At 45.8% G+C, this 17793-nt stretch overlaps 1 protein-coding gene across 8 annotated transcripts in view; it reads left to right on the top strand.

Annotated features, from left to right (window-relative positions):
- GLI2 (GLI family zinc finger 2) overlaps positions 1 to 14395 on the top strand; it is a 172700-nt gene extending 158305 nt beyond the window's left edge. For all 8 annotated transcript variants that reach the window (XM_072341080.1, XM_072341077.1, XM_072341078.1 and 5 more), the window contains 4 exons: positions 1659 to 1823; positions 5013 to 5294; positions 8116 to 8452; positions 9340 to 14395. In XM_072341080.1, the coding sequence (XP_072197181.1) occupies positions 1659 to 1823; positions 5013 to 5294; positions 8116 to 8452; positions 9340 to 11696 (3141 nt within the window). In that variant the 3' untranslated portion in view covers positions 11697 to 14395. The remainder of the gene's footprint in view (positions 1 to 1658; positions 1824 to 5012; positions 5295 to 8115; positions 8453 to 9339) is intronic.
- The last annotated feature ends 3398 nt before the right edge of the window (positions 14396 to 17793 follow it).

The following is a 17793-nucleotide window of genomic DNA, read 5'->3' as shown; positions in this document are numbered from 1 at the left end:
CAGTGATTTTTCCAAGTGCCATTCATTTCAGACAAGAAGTTTGTGGTGTACATAAATCTACAGATGAACTCCATTGCAGCTTGGGATCCGGTAAAGAATAGTTTCAACAGATGACAGCCAGAACTCCCACTGACATAATCAAATCCACCCATAAGAGTGGGAACAACCTCTTTGAACAAACACAGGATGCTTTGCTGAGAAGATCTTATTTGAAAATGGGACCTCAGAGTTTTTCTTCTTTAAATGCATTTTTTTTTTGTGTCAGTATCCAGCAAAACCAGAATGGACACTTGGAGTTGAACTCATGCTGAGTTCCTTTTGTTTTTCAGCGAGTGGAATGATGTGTTTCAATAACCATAAATGACTCCAGTTGTAAAGGACTGTCTGCCTCTGCCAAGGGAAGGAAATTCTATACTGTGCTACTTCACAGTTACAGGGTCTAATGGGCTGAGAAAGGTGAACCAGATTCATCCTACCCAAACATACCCACAGAAGGAATCTCTTGAAGTTGCTCCTTAAAGAGATCTGGGTATCAGAAGATCACAGAGCCCTTACTTCCACCATCCCCATGCCAGACTGTAAAGGGATACCTGAGTAACCCTGTGTTTTTTCCAGCACAGTGAAGCCGTATGGGATCGTCCTGTGCCCATGTGCTGGGGTCCTAGGTAACAAGGAATGGGAGAACCTAGTTAGAGGAGCCCTACCTGAGCAGAGCCAGGACAGTGGCACCTGAACTACTGCACCTAAGTTCACCCTGTGGTTGGTGTGAGGGCTGCATTCAGCCAGAATTTGGAAAGAAGCCCTGGATTTCTTAAAATTCAGCATTTGTAAGTTCTCGCATGCTTCATCAAAGAGCATTTAAGACAGCCTCCTGGATTTCAGTGACTGGTGAGATCCTTCATGCTGCAGATGGGGCAGGTGCAGGGAGAAACCTCCAAACAGAGCAGAGGGTGGTGGAACTGCATCTCCTGAAGCCTGACAGTATATCTCCCAAGCTGCTCCTTCTCGTTGTGTGGGCAGCTGGTTTCCTTCCAGGAGCAAGGCTTCTGGCCTGTGCTCTCATCCAAGAATCCATCTGTCTTCAAGATTGAGAGCCTTGTTTTTTAAACTGGTAATGTCAGACAGCCTGACCACAGCATCTTCCAAGAGTATACCCAGGCTGTAATTTGGGAGACTTCAAAGCTTGCTAGATTTTTACTTGTGTGTTCGAGAACGGTCTGGTCTTTCCAGCTCCGGAGCTAGGGAAGCTGCGAGGCTGGTCAAGCTGTCGAGAAACAATCAATTCTCTGGGTGAGAGGAAAGGACTTCCATCTCTGAGTATATTAATTGCAAAGGGATGGCTAAGAGAATGGAGGGCTGTTCAAGCCTGCTGGAAAAAGAAGTTTCTTGTTGAAATGTCAGGTGTGTACCCGACAAGGAGCAGCACCTTAAGTGTGAGTCACTGCTGAAACTCTCAGCCTGCCTAGGGAGGGGAATTCTCCCAACAAAGTGGATGTTGTTCCCTAAAACACAAGCCCTTTAAAGGGAAGGGGAAAAAAAAAAAAAAGAGAGAAAGAATGAGAAACAGATGAGGAGGGTTTAGGCAGGAGGGAAATCAAATTTTTCTGGTTAATTAATCACCCCTCTTGTGTTGTTTTCTTTTTTCCTTTTTCTTTTAGTTTGAGGGTTGCTCCAAGGCTTACTCCCGCCTGGAGAACTTAAAGACACACCTGAGGTCCCACACTGGAGAAAAACCTTACGTCTGTGAACACGAAGGCTGTAATAAAGCCTTTTCCAATGCCTCGGATAGAGCCAAGCACCAGAACAGGACGCATTCCAATGAGGTAAGCCTGGACTCACCACAGCTCAACGGAGAGCTTTTTTTTTTCATTTTGCTGACAATAAACATGCACTTTACACGCTGGACTCGTGTAAAAAGAAACCTACTGTAATGAGAGGTTTTTCTTATTTTTAATGGGATTTATTTTGTTGAAGAGCCAGACCACGTTAGCTTTATATTTATGAAAGCCATGTTTGAAATCATAAACAGATGTTAAAGTATGCAAACTTCTTAATCGGCTTTGGAAATTAAAAGTGAGCATTTTCCAAACTTATAATTTTTAATAGCGCGAATAGGATTGTACGTTTGTGCGTGTGGTGTTTCACATTAGTGTGGCACAGACTTGCAGTAGTATAACAGCTACCCGGGATTCTGACACTCTGGAAATAATACTTCCTCCATCGTTTGATGTACAATGATAGAGCACAATGCAATGCTTTGTTAACCTTGGCTAATTAAGACCCGCTATTAGTAGTAGGGGAGCAGAGGAAATTGCCTTTATTGTAACGCATGTGATGGTCTGTTGCAATCAACCATAGCCGACGATTGAAATTTATATTACCACTAATTAGCTGACAGGGGGAGAAAAAACAACACTCTGAAGTTCTAATAATGTTTGCAGCCATGAAGAATTCAGTCTGCAGCCTAATTTGCAACTGTTAAATATAGACTATTGGAGAGTGGAACACAAGTGCCATGGATGAGAGCTTTTTAAAGTGATGCGAAGGGCTTTTAGGAAGTATTTCTATCTCTGGCATCATAATATCTGCCAGTAATAACTGCAGCTCTGTAGGTTGAGGCTCTTCTGTTGAAGTCAGAATAAGGATTCAGACTCAAGGGCGCCTTTTTGTTCTGTGTGATGCTGAGACCTGGATCCCAGTATTATTTTAATTTGTTCGGGTATGAACCCAAATGCTGGGGTTGTCCTTTGCCTGAGAGCTATTTCCTCAGCGAGAAATCTGCATCTGCACTGGGGTTGGTTCAAGGCTGTGCAGACCCTGAGGTCAGGAGTGACCAACCAGGACAAGCAGCCTCTCACCTACTGAGCAGCCAAGTCTGCATGCTCAATAGCTGGTGTTTGGTTAACAAAATTTGTTTTCTGTTAAAGCTTCTTCTACTGGGAGGTGGAAAGGATGATTTATTCTCTCTGGTACAGCTTCATGTGTTAGAAATAGCTTGTTTTCCAGCCCTGGAAGCTTCCTATGTCTTCCCCCAGTGCTGGATGCAATGTCTCTTTCACTGTTGCTATTTCCCTTCCACAGCACTACACTAAGCTGCTCTTCTTTCTGTCATGTTAACTACACCAATCAGGGCACCGAAGTCTCCCACTAGTATAGCATTGCTTCCTATCTTAGATCAATTCTTTGCCTCTTCCATCCATAAGGATCCTCACTTGGATGGACCAAGACTTCTTGTACAACTTTCAGGACTGGATACAGACTCTCTGACCAGTTTGTGTGCATTGAAGCAAAATGTGAACTAATTTCAGTATGTGGATTATTTTTTGCCCATAGATCACTTGAACTCTGATCCCTAAAGCTTTTCCTGGATGCCTCCTACGCATACCAGAGTCTTCCCTTCTGTTTGTCCAAGAGATGTCCCATATTCCTACATACGGAATTTTGCCTTTGGCTGTATTATTACATTACATTTCTTCAAATGGGTTCAGCTTCCCAAGTGATCCAGATCAGGAGCTGCACAAGGTCTGTGATGACTCAACTTTTCATGTGAGCAAAGCTTGGATGCAAGGTGCCCCCTCCTCTGTGTTCCCATTTTGCACAAAGGTGAAGCTGTAGGGCAGAAACATCCAGCTCCTTGTGGACCCTGACCTAATATGCTGATACCCTACACAGACTGCATCCAACAACACAAATTAAAAGTTCAGATAACAGATAGGAATCCTTCCCTCTTCTACTGCTTCCTGTAGCATCTAACTGTTTAATGTTGCTTTTTTAGCACAGGGTGGTATCTGCTCTTCAGAGTGAGCTTTAGTAGCAGTAATATTTCTGTAATGCCTTATAGGAGGAGTTGTGTGAGATTCATAAACAAACTATTTTACTTATTGTGCTTTGGTTTACCCACCATTAAAATATATTTAATATTTACCTCAGTGTGGCGTTACAAGCATTTAGTTTGTTAAAATGATCTGCCAGGATCATCCAGGAAGCATGCTTTTGAATAAGAAACAGACTTCTGGTGTTTTTCATGTGATTATAGTTGCTTTCTGCAAAGAATACACACTCCTTTGTATTTTTTTTTAACTTAGGTTTCTGGATGACATTAGAAAACAGATAAAAAAAAAAAAAAAAAAAAGAATAAGAATGGTCATTTTGGGAAGCCTTCAAACAGCATCTATCCGAGTGGGTTTTTTTTGCGGATCTATTCCAGTGCATAGGCAAAGAAATACTTAGAGTAGTTGTGAGGCTGAAAGTGGAACTTGTGATGAATTCAGAGCTTCCAGCACAGCAGCATCAGCTCAAACAACTGTGGTGCAAATGCACTTCAGATTGGAAGCTCAATAAATAAATAAGTTAAAAGAAGAAAAAGAAGAAAAGTATCCGTTTGCTGAGTTCTGTTTTCAGAAGCGTGGCTTCATCCTTGTTTTCCTGTGGCAATCAATGATTCATGAATTCAGGACTAGAGCGCTATCGTCTGAAAAAAACATTGCACGTCTGTGGATTGTTTTGCACAATAACAGATTTCAAGGTGACAGGTGCTGGAGTGGCATGATAGATCGTGTAGGGTTCCAGCTTGGTTTTGCTGGAATTTCATCAGCCAGGTCTCAGGCGTTTTCCCGGTGCAGGCCCCACCTTAGCAGAGAGAATGCCTTATGGCCAGTCCTCTACATCACCACCCGCCCATTCGTAATCAGGAAACATTCCTGTGGCCACCCAAGCAAATACATACACGGGAAAGTAATATTAGGAAAGTATTTCACGAATTCTTTGCTGTCTTTTAATCCAACAACTGAAAACAAGGAGTTTAGCCAACATCAAATGACTGGCCAGGTCTGTGTGGGTCAGCAGCAGCCCATATATCATATCTGGAGTGTCTTGGAAAACCCTGTGGAGCAGATGCCCCACGTTTTGTTGTTGCCGGCAGCCATATTCTCTATATTCTCTTGGCCCGTAAAATGCACCTGGAATATTTGGGCTTGCTTTAAATGTAACACAATATCTGCTTTTATTTACAGAAACCCTATGTCTGCAAAATCCCTGGCTGCACAAAGAGGTACACAGACCCCAGTTCCCTCAGGAAACATGTCAAGACTGTACATGGACCTGATGCCCACGTCACAAAGAAACAGCGCAACGATGTCCACCCAAGGCCACCTCCGCTCAAGGAAAATGGGGACAATGAGGCAAGCGCCAAGCAGAGCAGTAAGGTGTCAGAGGAGAGCCCTGAGGCCAACAGTACCACAAGGAGCATGGAGGATTGCTTACAAGTCAAAACGATAAAAACAGAGAATTCTGTGGTAAGAGCAGTTGCTCTTAGCCGAACTCACACAGTTCCTAATTTCTGCAGTACCATGGGGGCGTGAAGCATTGCATGCCATTTACCTCTGCAGGCAGTTGCTCTTCAGCTGTCCACACCCTAGAGTTCAGGTCCAGAGATGAGATTGCAGGTCAGGACACAGTCGAGAACATTTTGTACTTTCCTACCCAGCAGCACACATTTCTGTCCATGGAGTCATGGGGGCTGTGTGATATCTAGTATCATGCTTGGCCTGCCTGTGTTGTGTACTTGGGTAAAATGTGGCAATATCACAGATTTGCAGTACCCTGCTCTCCAATTTAAATTGCACAAGAGATGTAGGATGCAGATTGATTAATGTGTCTTGAAGCAGAAGTCCGTCCCTTTTCTCTTCCTCCTTCCCCACCTCCCTCACTGTCTTTCTTTTACTGGGGTTAACAGGGGCCTCTTGAGAACATCTAGTCCAGCCCTCTATCCCAGCTAGAACTAATTGCTCAGGGGTACACCAGTTTACTGCAGGACCTCCAGGAAAGATTGTGGTGGGATGACAGGGTGGGGAAATGATGCCTGCAATAAATAGGTGAGCTGGAATGAACAGTCCTTCTTTGGCTCAGAGACTGTGAGCTTGCAGTCAACTGTGATCATACTTGACAACCCCATGAGTTGCCACAAGCTGAAACAAAGACTGTTTAACAACATTCCAGCCAATACAGCAACTCCGCAGTAGGCAGTAGCATAGTCAGTGGTGCTAACAGTGATGGGCCCAAGTGTGTTCAGACCTCATCCAGCGCGTGCGGGGAGTCCACCTGCTCCTCTGCATAGCACTGCTGGTGAAAGAGGTGGAACACTGAATGCATAACAACATACCCTGAAAGGACAGAGATTTTCTGAAAAAGGCTAAGGGATGCAATTGTTAACAAATTAGTAATGAGCTTCATGTTTTGGTTATGAAGGATGTGAGCATTTTCACATCCAAAATGTCTCTGACTGAAAGAACAGTTTTACCTTAATGATACTTTGCACTGGGTTATAAAAATGGCCCGTGAGAACTGCTGAACAGGATGACCTCTCTCCAGTACTTTTCCTCTGTGTGTTTTTCCTTATTATTATGAAAACAAAAGCACAATCACAGCTCCACACCCAGTTTCTTCAGAAGGTGTGGGCTTGTTTTCCGAGCTCTCTTTGTGCTCCCAGGGCTGTATCCAAGCTGTCTCGCTGACAGCAGGACCCATGTGTCTGCTGATCCTCTACGCTCTCCCTGTCCAGCACCTCACCCATGCATGAATAATGGGCAGCATCTAACCTGGAGGATCATCTCACATTTCCTGCTTAAAATCAGTGTGATGGGAGGGGTGAGATGTTTCACTATTTCCCTTAATTCTGAGGCCCTGTGTATTCACCCAGGTTTGGTCTAATCTAAACCCACAGAGACTGGTGGGAGGTCTTTCCAAGGGGCTTTTGTCTGGGCCCACAAACTGAAAAGGGGCATTTAAGAATGATGGAGAGAAAAGTTTTACCTGGCTCTGTAGTGAAAGGACTAGGGGTAATGACTTTACACTAAAAGTATGCTCATGGAGGGGTGTTGGACTAGATGACTTTTGAGTTTCTTTCCAACCCAAGCTATTCTGTGATACTGTGGCAGGGAAGGCAGGGTATGGGATGAGGAAATATTAGCAATTTGTGTTGTATTCTGCACTCCCCTCTTCCTCCATATACTAACATGGTCTTTTCTGTCGTTGCTGTCTTTGTCCTAACAACCTGTTCTTTATTCCTGCTTACCCTTCCTTACTCTACCTTCCTAAGGACAGTCGGTACTAAGGTGAGCAAAGAAATCCTTTGTATTAAAATTGATGAGTAAAGTATAGCCTCTAGCAAACCTCCTGTCTCCAGCTAACCCTGCAGAGAGGAGGTGGAGGCATGCAGAGCAAAGTAATGGTGGGGAGCAGAGGATATCTGCTCAAACACAGAAAAGAGAGAACATAACAATGTCTCAGGACTCTCACTATCGTGTTGTTCTGAGTATCACAGCTCACCATTAAGTCCCAGGATTGCAGTCTCTGTCATCCTGATTGAAGGGCTATGAGGCCATCAGAGCCAATCAGACCAGCCGCTGAGAGCTCCTGTAAAACAGTAAAACATCACCCTGCACTCCCACCTTGGCCTCAGGCAAAGTTTGTTGCCTTTTCGGTGTTCCCACTTTCTGATAGTTGCTGGAGTGTGGGCTTCCAGCAGAGAAGCTAGGTGTCCTGTTGGGTAGCACCAGTGCTACCTCAGAGAAAGTTCAGACCTTTTAGTGCAAATAAACTACTCAGTGTGCAACTTCTAATGTAAATAAATTAAGTATGCTGCTTATCTGTCTTATTTGTAAGCGAGAGCTTGCAAACAGTGAACAAGGTTTTTACCTGGCTGGGAAATTAGTTAGCTAATCTAATTATATGATAGAAGGGACAGAAATATGTTGTGTTTGAAATACATAGGCTTTGATCTTATGTTAGATAAACCACTGCTTGCTGCAATATGCCTTGCAACTAAGTAGCATGTGCTGCTTTTCTTCAAGAAGCATCTGACCTTTAATATTTGGCTGGAACATTGGTTCCTCTCCATCCTCCACTTGAACGCACCACAGTTTCTCCAGCTGCAGGTAATGCCCTGCTCTCCTCCCCAGGGAAGCTGTCCATGCTCTCTGGTAGAGCTGAGATCCTGTGGCAGAGAAGGGTAACATGTGGGGACACATGGGATAGGGCCAGACATGGAGCCCATTGGGGGTACTGTGCTCCTGGTTTCTTTTCACTTGTCCAACTCCTCCTCTGTTCCTTCCCAAGATGTGTCAGTCCAGTCCTGGTGGCCAGTCATCATGCAGCAGTGAGCCGTCACCCCTGGGCAGCACCAACAACAATGACAGTGGAGTAGAAATGAACATGCACAGCGGGGGAAGTCTGGGAGATCTGACGGCGCTGGATGACAACGCTCCTGTTGTGGACTCAACGGTCTCATCTGGTAATTTGACAGTCAGCCTGCAGCTGAGGAAACACATGACGACAATGCAACGACTTGAACAGCTCAAGAAAGAGAAACTCAAGACAGTTAAGGACTCCTGCTCATGGGTGAACCCAGCTCCACAAGGCAGAAACACCAAGCTGCCTCCCATCTCAGGAAATGGTAAGTCATGGGTTTAGGCTTTGTCCTGTAGGAACCCTCCAGAACTTGTCTCGGGTCTCATAACCAAGAGTCTGCCCTGTTGGATTGTTTCTTATGACCTCTGAGTTAGCCCTTGCTGAATAGAAGAATTAGATAAAAGGAAGGGCTTGAGTGGAAGCACAGCTGTCTGGTGATGTGCAAAAGAAACCTAGACTGCAGAACTGTGAAGGGAGACAGAGGAATCTTATTCCTGGTCTTGTCCAGAACCCAATTGCAGAAGTCTTTAGCATCCTGGTGGCAGCCAAAAGACTACTTGGATTTGTTCCAACAGTAACAGTTCTCCAGGGGCTGATGTATTTCCAAAGAGACTGATGGAGCACAGCAGCAAACCAGCCAAGCCCTCCATACCTTTTCTTGCCCTGGTGAGCCTTTTGTTACTTCAAGAATATCAGCCAGTAACAATACTGGCTATTGCCTACAGCTTCATGTACTAGTTTTCCTCTGGCTAGGGATTCCTGATAAAGGGTATCTTTATGATCCCTTTTGTGCTCCTCTTCTTTGCCAAGAGGTCTCAAGGTCCTTGTTGGCACTAAACCTCAGGCTTAGTATATTGAAGTTTAGTCTTGGAAGAACCCTTGACTTTCAGCTTTTGGTCTGGCAGCCTCCTATTCCCAACTGTTGTGTTTCTGTTCCAGTAAACAGCTGTGGCGGTAGCTGCACATTTGCCCTGTAGCATGGTTCACACCATTCCTACTTTTTCCCCACTAAGAGAAGCTCATGTGGAGGCACTTTCTCAGCAGCTGGGCTTAGGGGTGCTTTAGTGTGTCTCTGTTTTGGAACCAAGGACATTATCAACTGGAATATCTCAACTGACTAAATCTTTTCCTTCCCCACAATCTTTCTCGTAGGCTCTATTCTAGAAAACAGTGGTGGTTCTTCTGCTACGCTGCCTAATCCGAGAATAATGGAGCTGTCTGTCAATGAGGTTACGATGCTGAACCAAATCAATGAGCGCCGTGATAGTACGACAAGCACCATCAGCTCTGCCTACACCGTGAGCCGCAGATCATCAGGGATTTCCCCATACTTCTCCAGCCGCCGCTCCAGCGAAGCTTCACAGCTCGGGCACCGTCCCAATAACACGAGCTCTGCTGACTCTTATGACCCGATTTCAACAGATGCTTCCCGACGGTCAAGTGAGGCGAGCCAGTGCAGCGGGATGCCAGGCCTACTGAACCTCACACCAGCTCAGCACTACAGGCTGAAAGCCAAGTATGCTGCTGCCACAGGGGGCCCTCCTCCAACGCCTCTTCCGAACATGGAGAGGATGACCTTGAAGAACAGAATTTCACTTATGGATGGACCAGAGCCCACCTTGCCCTCCATTCGCCTCCCACCAGGTCCCAGACGTTGCAGTGATGGCAACAACTACAGCTACACATCCACTGCAGCATTTCCCCATGAGGTTCCGGGCAACTGCACGAGACGGGCAAGCGACCCTGTGAGGAGACCTGCCGGAGAGCCCCAGGCCCTCCCAAGAGTTCACCGCTTCAACAGCACCAACAGCATGAACCCCTTCCATCCTCCACATCCTGCAGACCGGAGGAATTTCAGCATGCAGAACTATGGGCGCTCTGACGGAAGTCTTGCCCGGCACACCTACTCACCCCGGCCACTGAGCATCAGTGAAAACATTGCCATGGAAGCCATGACTGGGGAGGCAGAGGTGCCTGTTGGAGATGATGACATTATGCTGCCAGATGATGTGGTACAGTACATCAAATCTCAGAACAGTGGGACCGCGGCTGAAAGCACTTCCATGGGGTACAGCAATGAGATGCAGAACTTCCAGGGAGGTGGGAAGTTGCAGCCCCCAGCCTTTCCCAACCAGCGCAGGATGGCGGTGGCCGAGGCGAGCATGAGCCATTTGGGGCCCATGATGGCAGAGTGTTCCATGAGCTTTGATGCGGCCTCAGACATGAATAAAAATAACATGCCAGTCCAGTGGAATGAAGTAAGCTCGGGTACAGTTGATATCATGTCCAATCAATCAAAGCAGCAGTTTTCGCAAGGGAACTTAGCTGTGGTCCAGCAGAAGCAGAACTTTGGTCAGTACCAGAGCTACAACCAGCAGCAGATGCAGCTACCAGAAAACAGCATGAATGTAACACAGCAGAGCTTTATGCAAAGAAATGTGGGCATGGATGGGCAAAGGCTAAACTGTATGCAGCTGCGGCAGCAGCCAATGAGCATAGGCCCAGGGATGAACCCTGATCTGGGCTCACAGGCAGGGTATAACCAAGCTCATCAAATGCTGAGCCCCGGTGCAATCAACGGCAACCCAAATCAGCTTTCTCCTTCTTGTAGCAACATGGCAACAAAGTCTGGGCCCCACCTCCACCCTCAGCAAATGGACATGGCGACCGACCCATCCTTAATGGTCAGCAGCAACAGTGAGCGCACAATGCTGAACCAAGTCATGCACGAACCAAGCCAGCAGAACTACTCATCTCAGCCAACCCACATGAACTTCCCTATGGCTCAAGAGGCTTTCCATCAGCCCATCATGCCCTCCAACCAGCAGAGCTTTGAGCCCCAGCAGAGTATGATGGGTTCAGTGGCGCAGACGTATCCACCCGGCATGGTCCAGCCTCGTCCCCCTGCTGAGCCCAGCCCAGCCAACAGGCCTCGAGGCCTCCGCACCGTGCAGCAGCTGGGCTACATGAGAACTCCCCACCCTACAAACACCATGAGCCCTGGCCAAGAGGCGGTGGAGGCTGTGCATAAAAGAGCCGGCGACATGTTGCCAGCATCGACCCAACAATGTGCGGATGGCACGAGGGAAAATAATTTGATGTACTATTATGGTCAAATCCACATGTACGAACAGAACAGCGGCTTTGATAATCACTCGGACTGCAGGGTCAGGCAGCAGCAGTGCGCACTGAGCGGCAAGCCGGCCGCTCTGCCATCCCCAGGCACCAACCAGGTGTCCAGCACGGTGGACTCACAAGGTCTTGAGCCGCCCCAGATAGATTTTGATGCCATCATGGATGATGGGGACCACTCGAGTCTGATGTCAGGAACCCTGAGCCCCAGCATCCTGCAGAACCTCTCCCAGAACTCCTCTCGTCTGACGACTCCACGAAACTCTCTGACTCTGCCCACCATACCCACAGGAATAAGCAATATGGCAATAGGAGACATGAGCTCCATGCTGACCACCCTGGCAGAAGAGAGTAAATTTCTCAACATGATGTCCTAACAGTAAAGCACAAGGCCTGAGTGCTATCCAAGGGGTCTGTGTAAAGCAGGTTTATCAAAGTGCTTTTGAAAAATAACCTGTTCCAATAGAGTAGACTTTTTTTTGTTTTGTTTCGTTTTTGTAAGTATTAAATACCTTAAAGGGATTCAAAGTGGGGAAAAAAAACAAAGTAAGTCTCTGTACGGAGCTATGTAAACTACATTCAGGCAGATCAGCACCGCAGAGGTGCACCTCTAGTATTACTTTTGGCTTTGTTCCCCAGAGCACTGAACGGTATTGCCACCAGGCTAGGAGACTGCATGGTTAAAGACAAAAGCCCCCTACCCCCATCCCTGTAGACAGCGCTCCCCGTCATTTCCTATTAGTTATGTTTGCAAAAAATTCCATTTTCAGCCCACCCCAGGAAAAAAAAACAACAAAAAAACAAAAAAAAAAAATGGATGTGATTTTGATCAGAATTAAAGCCATACTATGTATGCCACTCCAATGAGAGCGGTGGTTAGTTGTGTCTCCAAACAAGCCCTCTGCCAGCAGTATTGTTTTGTACCACAAATACCTTTGTACCTTGCAAAGAGCATGGATTCCAAATGGCTTCTCAGCAAAGTGCCTTACCGTGCTTTCGTGTTTAATAGCCAAGGCCTCTCTTCCTTTAAAAATCAAATATAGTGTATTGCCAGAAGCGTATATGAAATGTACATTTATAAAAACATAGCAGTGTTTCTGAGAAAACATTGGAAGGACGCATTGATGAGACACTTGAAAGGTGAATGCGCTCTTTGATCAGATGTGTTTACAACGTGGTTTATATCAAGTGCCGAGTGGAGCAGAGGCCCGGGAACAGCAATCACTGGGAAATAATCCCCTGTGGCAGGAAGGCTGCAGTGTGCAGGCTGACAAACGCACAGCTGTGCCCTCTGAGTGTTGCTGGGACTTCTATAAGGGTCCTGAATACTTATTTAATATTGTGTATCTGAAGCGTGCATTACCATATCCCTGTGCAGCTTTGCCACAGCTTTGCTTTCCTTTGGGTTTTCTATGATAAAGTGCTCACACATTGAAGAGTGATAGCAGTGGAGGGTTTCTGGTTGTTTTGGCCCAGTCTGCACTGTAGGAGCTAGTCTGGCCAGGGTTCAGCTGGATGATGCGCTCCATGCAAGGCTCTACCAAGGCCCCATGCATGCATCAGGCACGTGACAGCACTAACAGGAGGCCAGCCATGAGCTAATGCACGCTGCCCTGCAAGGAGGCTTGTTGGCACCCACCCAGTGCTGCGTTAACCTGTCTCCCAGCTTTGGTCAGCATGAAAAGAGCTGCTGTATTCAAAAAGAACACCCTGGCCGACCTACAAACTGCTCTTTGTACCCAGACTGGTTGAGCTCAGCACTGCACCTGCAGTCTGCAGTGTAGGCAAACATCTGGATAGTCTCAAAACAGGTATTTGGATCAAAATAGTGGCTCTGTCTGGGAGAATATCTTGCAAACATTCTTGGGGAAGAGGTGGGAGGAGCAGGGCTTCCCAAAACCAAATCCTCCACCAGAATATAACTGCTTCTAGTAATGATTAGCTGTTTCCAAGCCAGACTCACCTGGCACTAAAGCCAATCCTGATAGTATTATTTATTTTTGTTGTTGCCAGACAGAAGGGTAGAAGTGGTGGGTGCATGTAGGCAGGAGGCCCTGCTTAACTCCTGACTGTGCAGGACAAGGATGATTCTCCCCATCCTGCTCTCACAGCCCCACATGTTGAAGGGAACAAGTGTGGCATCCTCCCTAGGTTCTCACAGTTTGACCAAATGCATCTTCAGGGCCTCATTCTCTCCTTCCCATCTCCCCTCCATGGCTCTGTCTCCGTACCCTGCATAAGACGGCGACGGCCCTTTAAGGTACTTTCTGGTTTCCCAGCATCCCTGCTTTCCTTTTGCACAAGCTGATGTGTCAGGCTCGCTGTTCCCAGCTGGTGTGAAAGCATCATTTTCTCTAGGAAAACTTTTCGCTGTTTCATACCCCAGCATTTGGGGTTGGCAGTGGTGGCTGGGACAGCCCTGCTGCCCATCAGCCCTGTGCACAGCTGGTGCAAGAAGGTGGTGCTCAGCATCCTGCGATCTCATCCAACCTCATCCCAAATGCAAAGGGTGTGCACAGGATACTCTCACCTCGAGGTCCCACTGATGTCCTGGGTGCATGAGGACAGGAAAGCAAAGCAAGGTGTCTGGCTGTTGGTTTGTGTCTCTCGTGAAAGGTATGTGTAAAGGGATTGTTTTATAGTCTGCTGTATATATTCTGCAATTGCTGACCTTGCCCTTGCCTTTGCATTTATGAAAAGAGGGCAGTACGTATTTTAGGATGTTGTATGTTGTCCTGGACACTCGGAGTGCAACTGGGCATCCCATGTGCTGCATCCAATCAGGCCTTGGTGTGTCCTTTGACTGCTAATGTGATTTTTTTCAACAGCTGCATAGGGCAGTGGTGTCTGCTGAGTCCCTCTTCACAGATATCTCATTAACAAAAGATCAAACGCAAAAGCAAAACCAAATCTCCAATGACTTGAGATTTCTCAGACTTTCCAGACATGGTCTTCCTTCATTTACTGAAATAGTATTATAATAACCATTCCAGCACTGTACATATTATGTATAGAAGACATCATTACTAAAAGTACTGTAGGTGAATTGTTCTGTCAAATTTATATCTTAAGAACATTTTTAGCTGTTTTCTACATCGTAAGAACGGAGGTAACATGCTGAAACTGTATATAAACTTTTTGTACATTAAAAAGTAATTTTTTTTCGTAACTCCCTGTGACTGTTGTTATTGGTAATAGTGGCTGGTATCCATCTGTCATCACCACGATTGGACTCTGGTGGTGCCTAGGAATGTATGGTAAGAAGCTGGATGGGCCCGGTCTGTATTACTGCATGGATGTGCAATGGTCCTGCCTTGAAGATCTTCCAGTCAGTGATGAGATGGAGGTGACAGATAGAGGTGATGAGGCTGGGGACCTACAGAGAGTACAGCCTTGTTGCCCAGGTCACAGCAGAAGTGGTTTGATGGAGGTTGAGGTAGTGCAGCTCAGAGTGAGCTCTGGAAAAATCTAGCAACTGGGAGATTCATGGCAAAACAGCTCATTAGCTATCTTGATTTGTGTCCAAAAGGAGGCCGATCAGTAAAGCGGTGATGGCTATTGATGCTGACTAGTTGAAATCTGGCTTTAGAGAGAGAAGAAATTAATTTGTCCTCTATATACATGATGGGAAGTCATACAGTGAGGAACAGATACATCAGTCGTGAACCTATTAGAGCCTGGTCTGGTCCATTGATGAGAAGGTCCCGTTTAACTGCAGCAGGAGTTGGCTTAGCTACTCAAGACACTGATCTGTCAGTTTAATTGTATGCAGGTGGGTGGATGTGGACAGGGCTAAAACTTTGGAGGGGGGTGAGAGGGCAGTTAGCTGGTCGTAGATTTTGAATAAAGTTGGCTCTTTAGTAAAGCAGGTCATTCATGAATCGGTTACGGCACTGTGCACAAAGGAACCAGAAGTTTCATGCAGAAGCAACTGAATGTCCTCATTTTCCTTCAGGTAGGATCCCTGGTAAGTTTGGGGTAAATCCTCACCCCTTCATCTGGGTTGCCTCATAGTGGTAGGAGATTGTCATGTCCTAAAATGCAATTAATTTTGCCTGTTTTATATACTTTGTGTAATGTTAATCATCTTCTAGAAGACACCTCATTCTCTTCATTGATATGAGACTCTTCACTGATTACACAGGTATTCCCCTAGTTGGATGAAGTGAATCCTCTGTTTCCTCCTGTGATTCCAATCTGGGCATCCTCAGCCCATGAGGTTGAGCCAAGGAACAAGATGTTGATTAATGTGTTAATGATCCTGTTAGTCTGCTAATCCACTGGATAAATATCACACCCTTTTGTACTGTCCAGAAACTACAGAAATCACATTTTAAAAATGCAGTAATATTATTAAAGGGAAATCGTTCAGAGCTTTCTTATCGACAAAAGGCTTTGGAGACTTAGATCACCTCCTACTGCTTTTCTACTTCAAACATTTAAAGTGGGTTTCTAATCTAGATCAAATGCTGCTTCTAGCTGATATTTCACTTTAGAGTTTGATCAGGGCACACCTCTGCCTGTGTAAGAACATCTTTATTACTTAAACTGGGCCAATATTTCCTAGGAGCCCACCCGAGGTCAGGTACCAGCGCACACATTTTTACTGCCTAGCCATTCTGGAATAAACAGAGATGGAAAGGCTCATTGCTTCAACTATAAGAAGGCAATAAACCTTCTGCAACAACTGTTGTTTATTAGCCAGACCTCTGGAGTTTATACTACTGTGAAAGCATCACGATATTCAATTAACTCTATTTTTAATCAAGCTATCATCTTCATGAAAATGAACTATCCTAAGAAGACTGATTTTTACCCTCTGATGAGTGTTACATCACCCCATTCCCTAAACCTTGGGGGCACAGGACTAAGATCCCACTCTGGGTAAGGCCATCACAGCTCCTTGAAATTGCACTTATACTGAAAGTTTTCCTGGAGGGGAGAAAAAGGCCATAAAAGCTACTGTTGCTGGATCTGATTGCACTTACTGAGTACGGAGTCATTCCAATGGCTCTTTATTGCAGTGGTCTCGGTAGGGATGACATAGGAGCTCTCGTGCTTTACGAGCTGTTGGATCTACTTGGAAGAGCATACGTGTTGTAAATAAATGGTGTGTTTTATATTATTGGAAGGACAATTTATGACCAATCGAGGCCTCTTGCAGACAGCTATTTAACTTGTAAGTAAAATGACCTAACACTTAAGAAATTTAGAAGCTACAAAACAACCTGTGTTGTGGCTAATATACTTATTTCTCCCCCTTGATTTATGCTTCGTGTAAAGCTTGAAATGGCTATATTAAATATGTTTGCTGTAAAAATAAAATTAAAAAAAATAAAAATAGAGCAAATTGATGCTTTCACACATGCTGAAAGTATCTGTTTACTGTAGCTTCTTCCAATTGCACTGGCACCCATGATTGATTGCACAGAACCCTTGCCCTCCCTGTTTCCATTTTCCCCATGCTGACCTGTCAGGCAAATAGCTATGCAGGGGGCACACTGGTCCACTAGTTGTCAACTCTGAAAGAGCTGCTCCACTCAACTACATTGCACTTGTTGGAAATGTCTATGTATGAATGCTTACAGAAGAGTAAACAGTGGCCATCACTTCCATGGGCCTCGTGGACACTTCTGTCCATCAGAAAGACCTTTTTGCAATTGTTTTCCCTATGATCATTTGAAGCAAGCAGCAGCAGACACAGCAACCAACACCGAAAGGAGTTCCTGCATCAGGAAACAGGGCATGAAGCATCCTAAATCCTTGGTCTAGTCTTGACTCAGTAAGTACAGCCCAGGTCAATCTTTACAGAGAAAGAATTTGATGACCTCTATGGGTTCCTTCCAACTAGGGAAGTTCTGTGATTTTTAAGGAAGGACTCAAAGCAGAACCTTGGTCTGATGTTCTTAACACCTAAAATAATCTTTCTTATTCACTTTGCCTTTTCTTGCTCTCTTCCCTTTCTTCCTTTCTCCATTTTCCTCTCTCTTAACTATACAGAAAGACTCCAGCTTTTAAAGATAACCTCCACAAATACCCATTTCTCTGTCAATGTGCCTCTTCTGTTCCTCTCCAGGAAGAACCCCCCAAGGCTCTGCCCATACAACCATCCTCTCTGCCAGTGTTTGACAGACAGATGTGAAGAACAGCCTGCAGAGGGAATCATGCAGAAGAAGAGCACATATTGCACAGCTGGATGTTGGCTAAAGCACCAGATTTGTGCTACAGTGGTTAAAATAGATTGAACAAAATCAGGGCAGCAGGGAAGGAAGACAATCTCATATCAAAGCAGGGATAGTTTTCTATCTCGGCTGTGACGTGACTGCAGAGCACAGCGGGGACTGACTCATGGCAGCTTGGAATGGTGACGCTGCCCCAGGCCTGCAGTCTGTAGGTGGCCTGCTCCACCCTTGGCAAAGCCATCATCCTGCCCTTGGCTGCAACCCTCAGAGCAGAGGCACTCCCAGTCCCAGC

Source organism: Excalfactoria chinensis, chromosome 7 (genome assembly GCF_039878825.1).
Source record: "Excalfactoria chinensis isolate bCotChi1 chromosome 7, bCotChi1.hap2, whole genome shotgun sequence".
Lineage (NCBI taxonomy): Eukaryota > Metazoa > Chordata > Aves > Galliformes > Phasianidae > Excalfactoria > Excalfactoria chinensis.
This window is presented reverse-complemented; position numbering and strand designations above follow the sequence as displayed.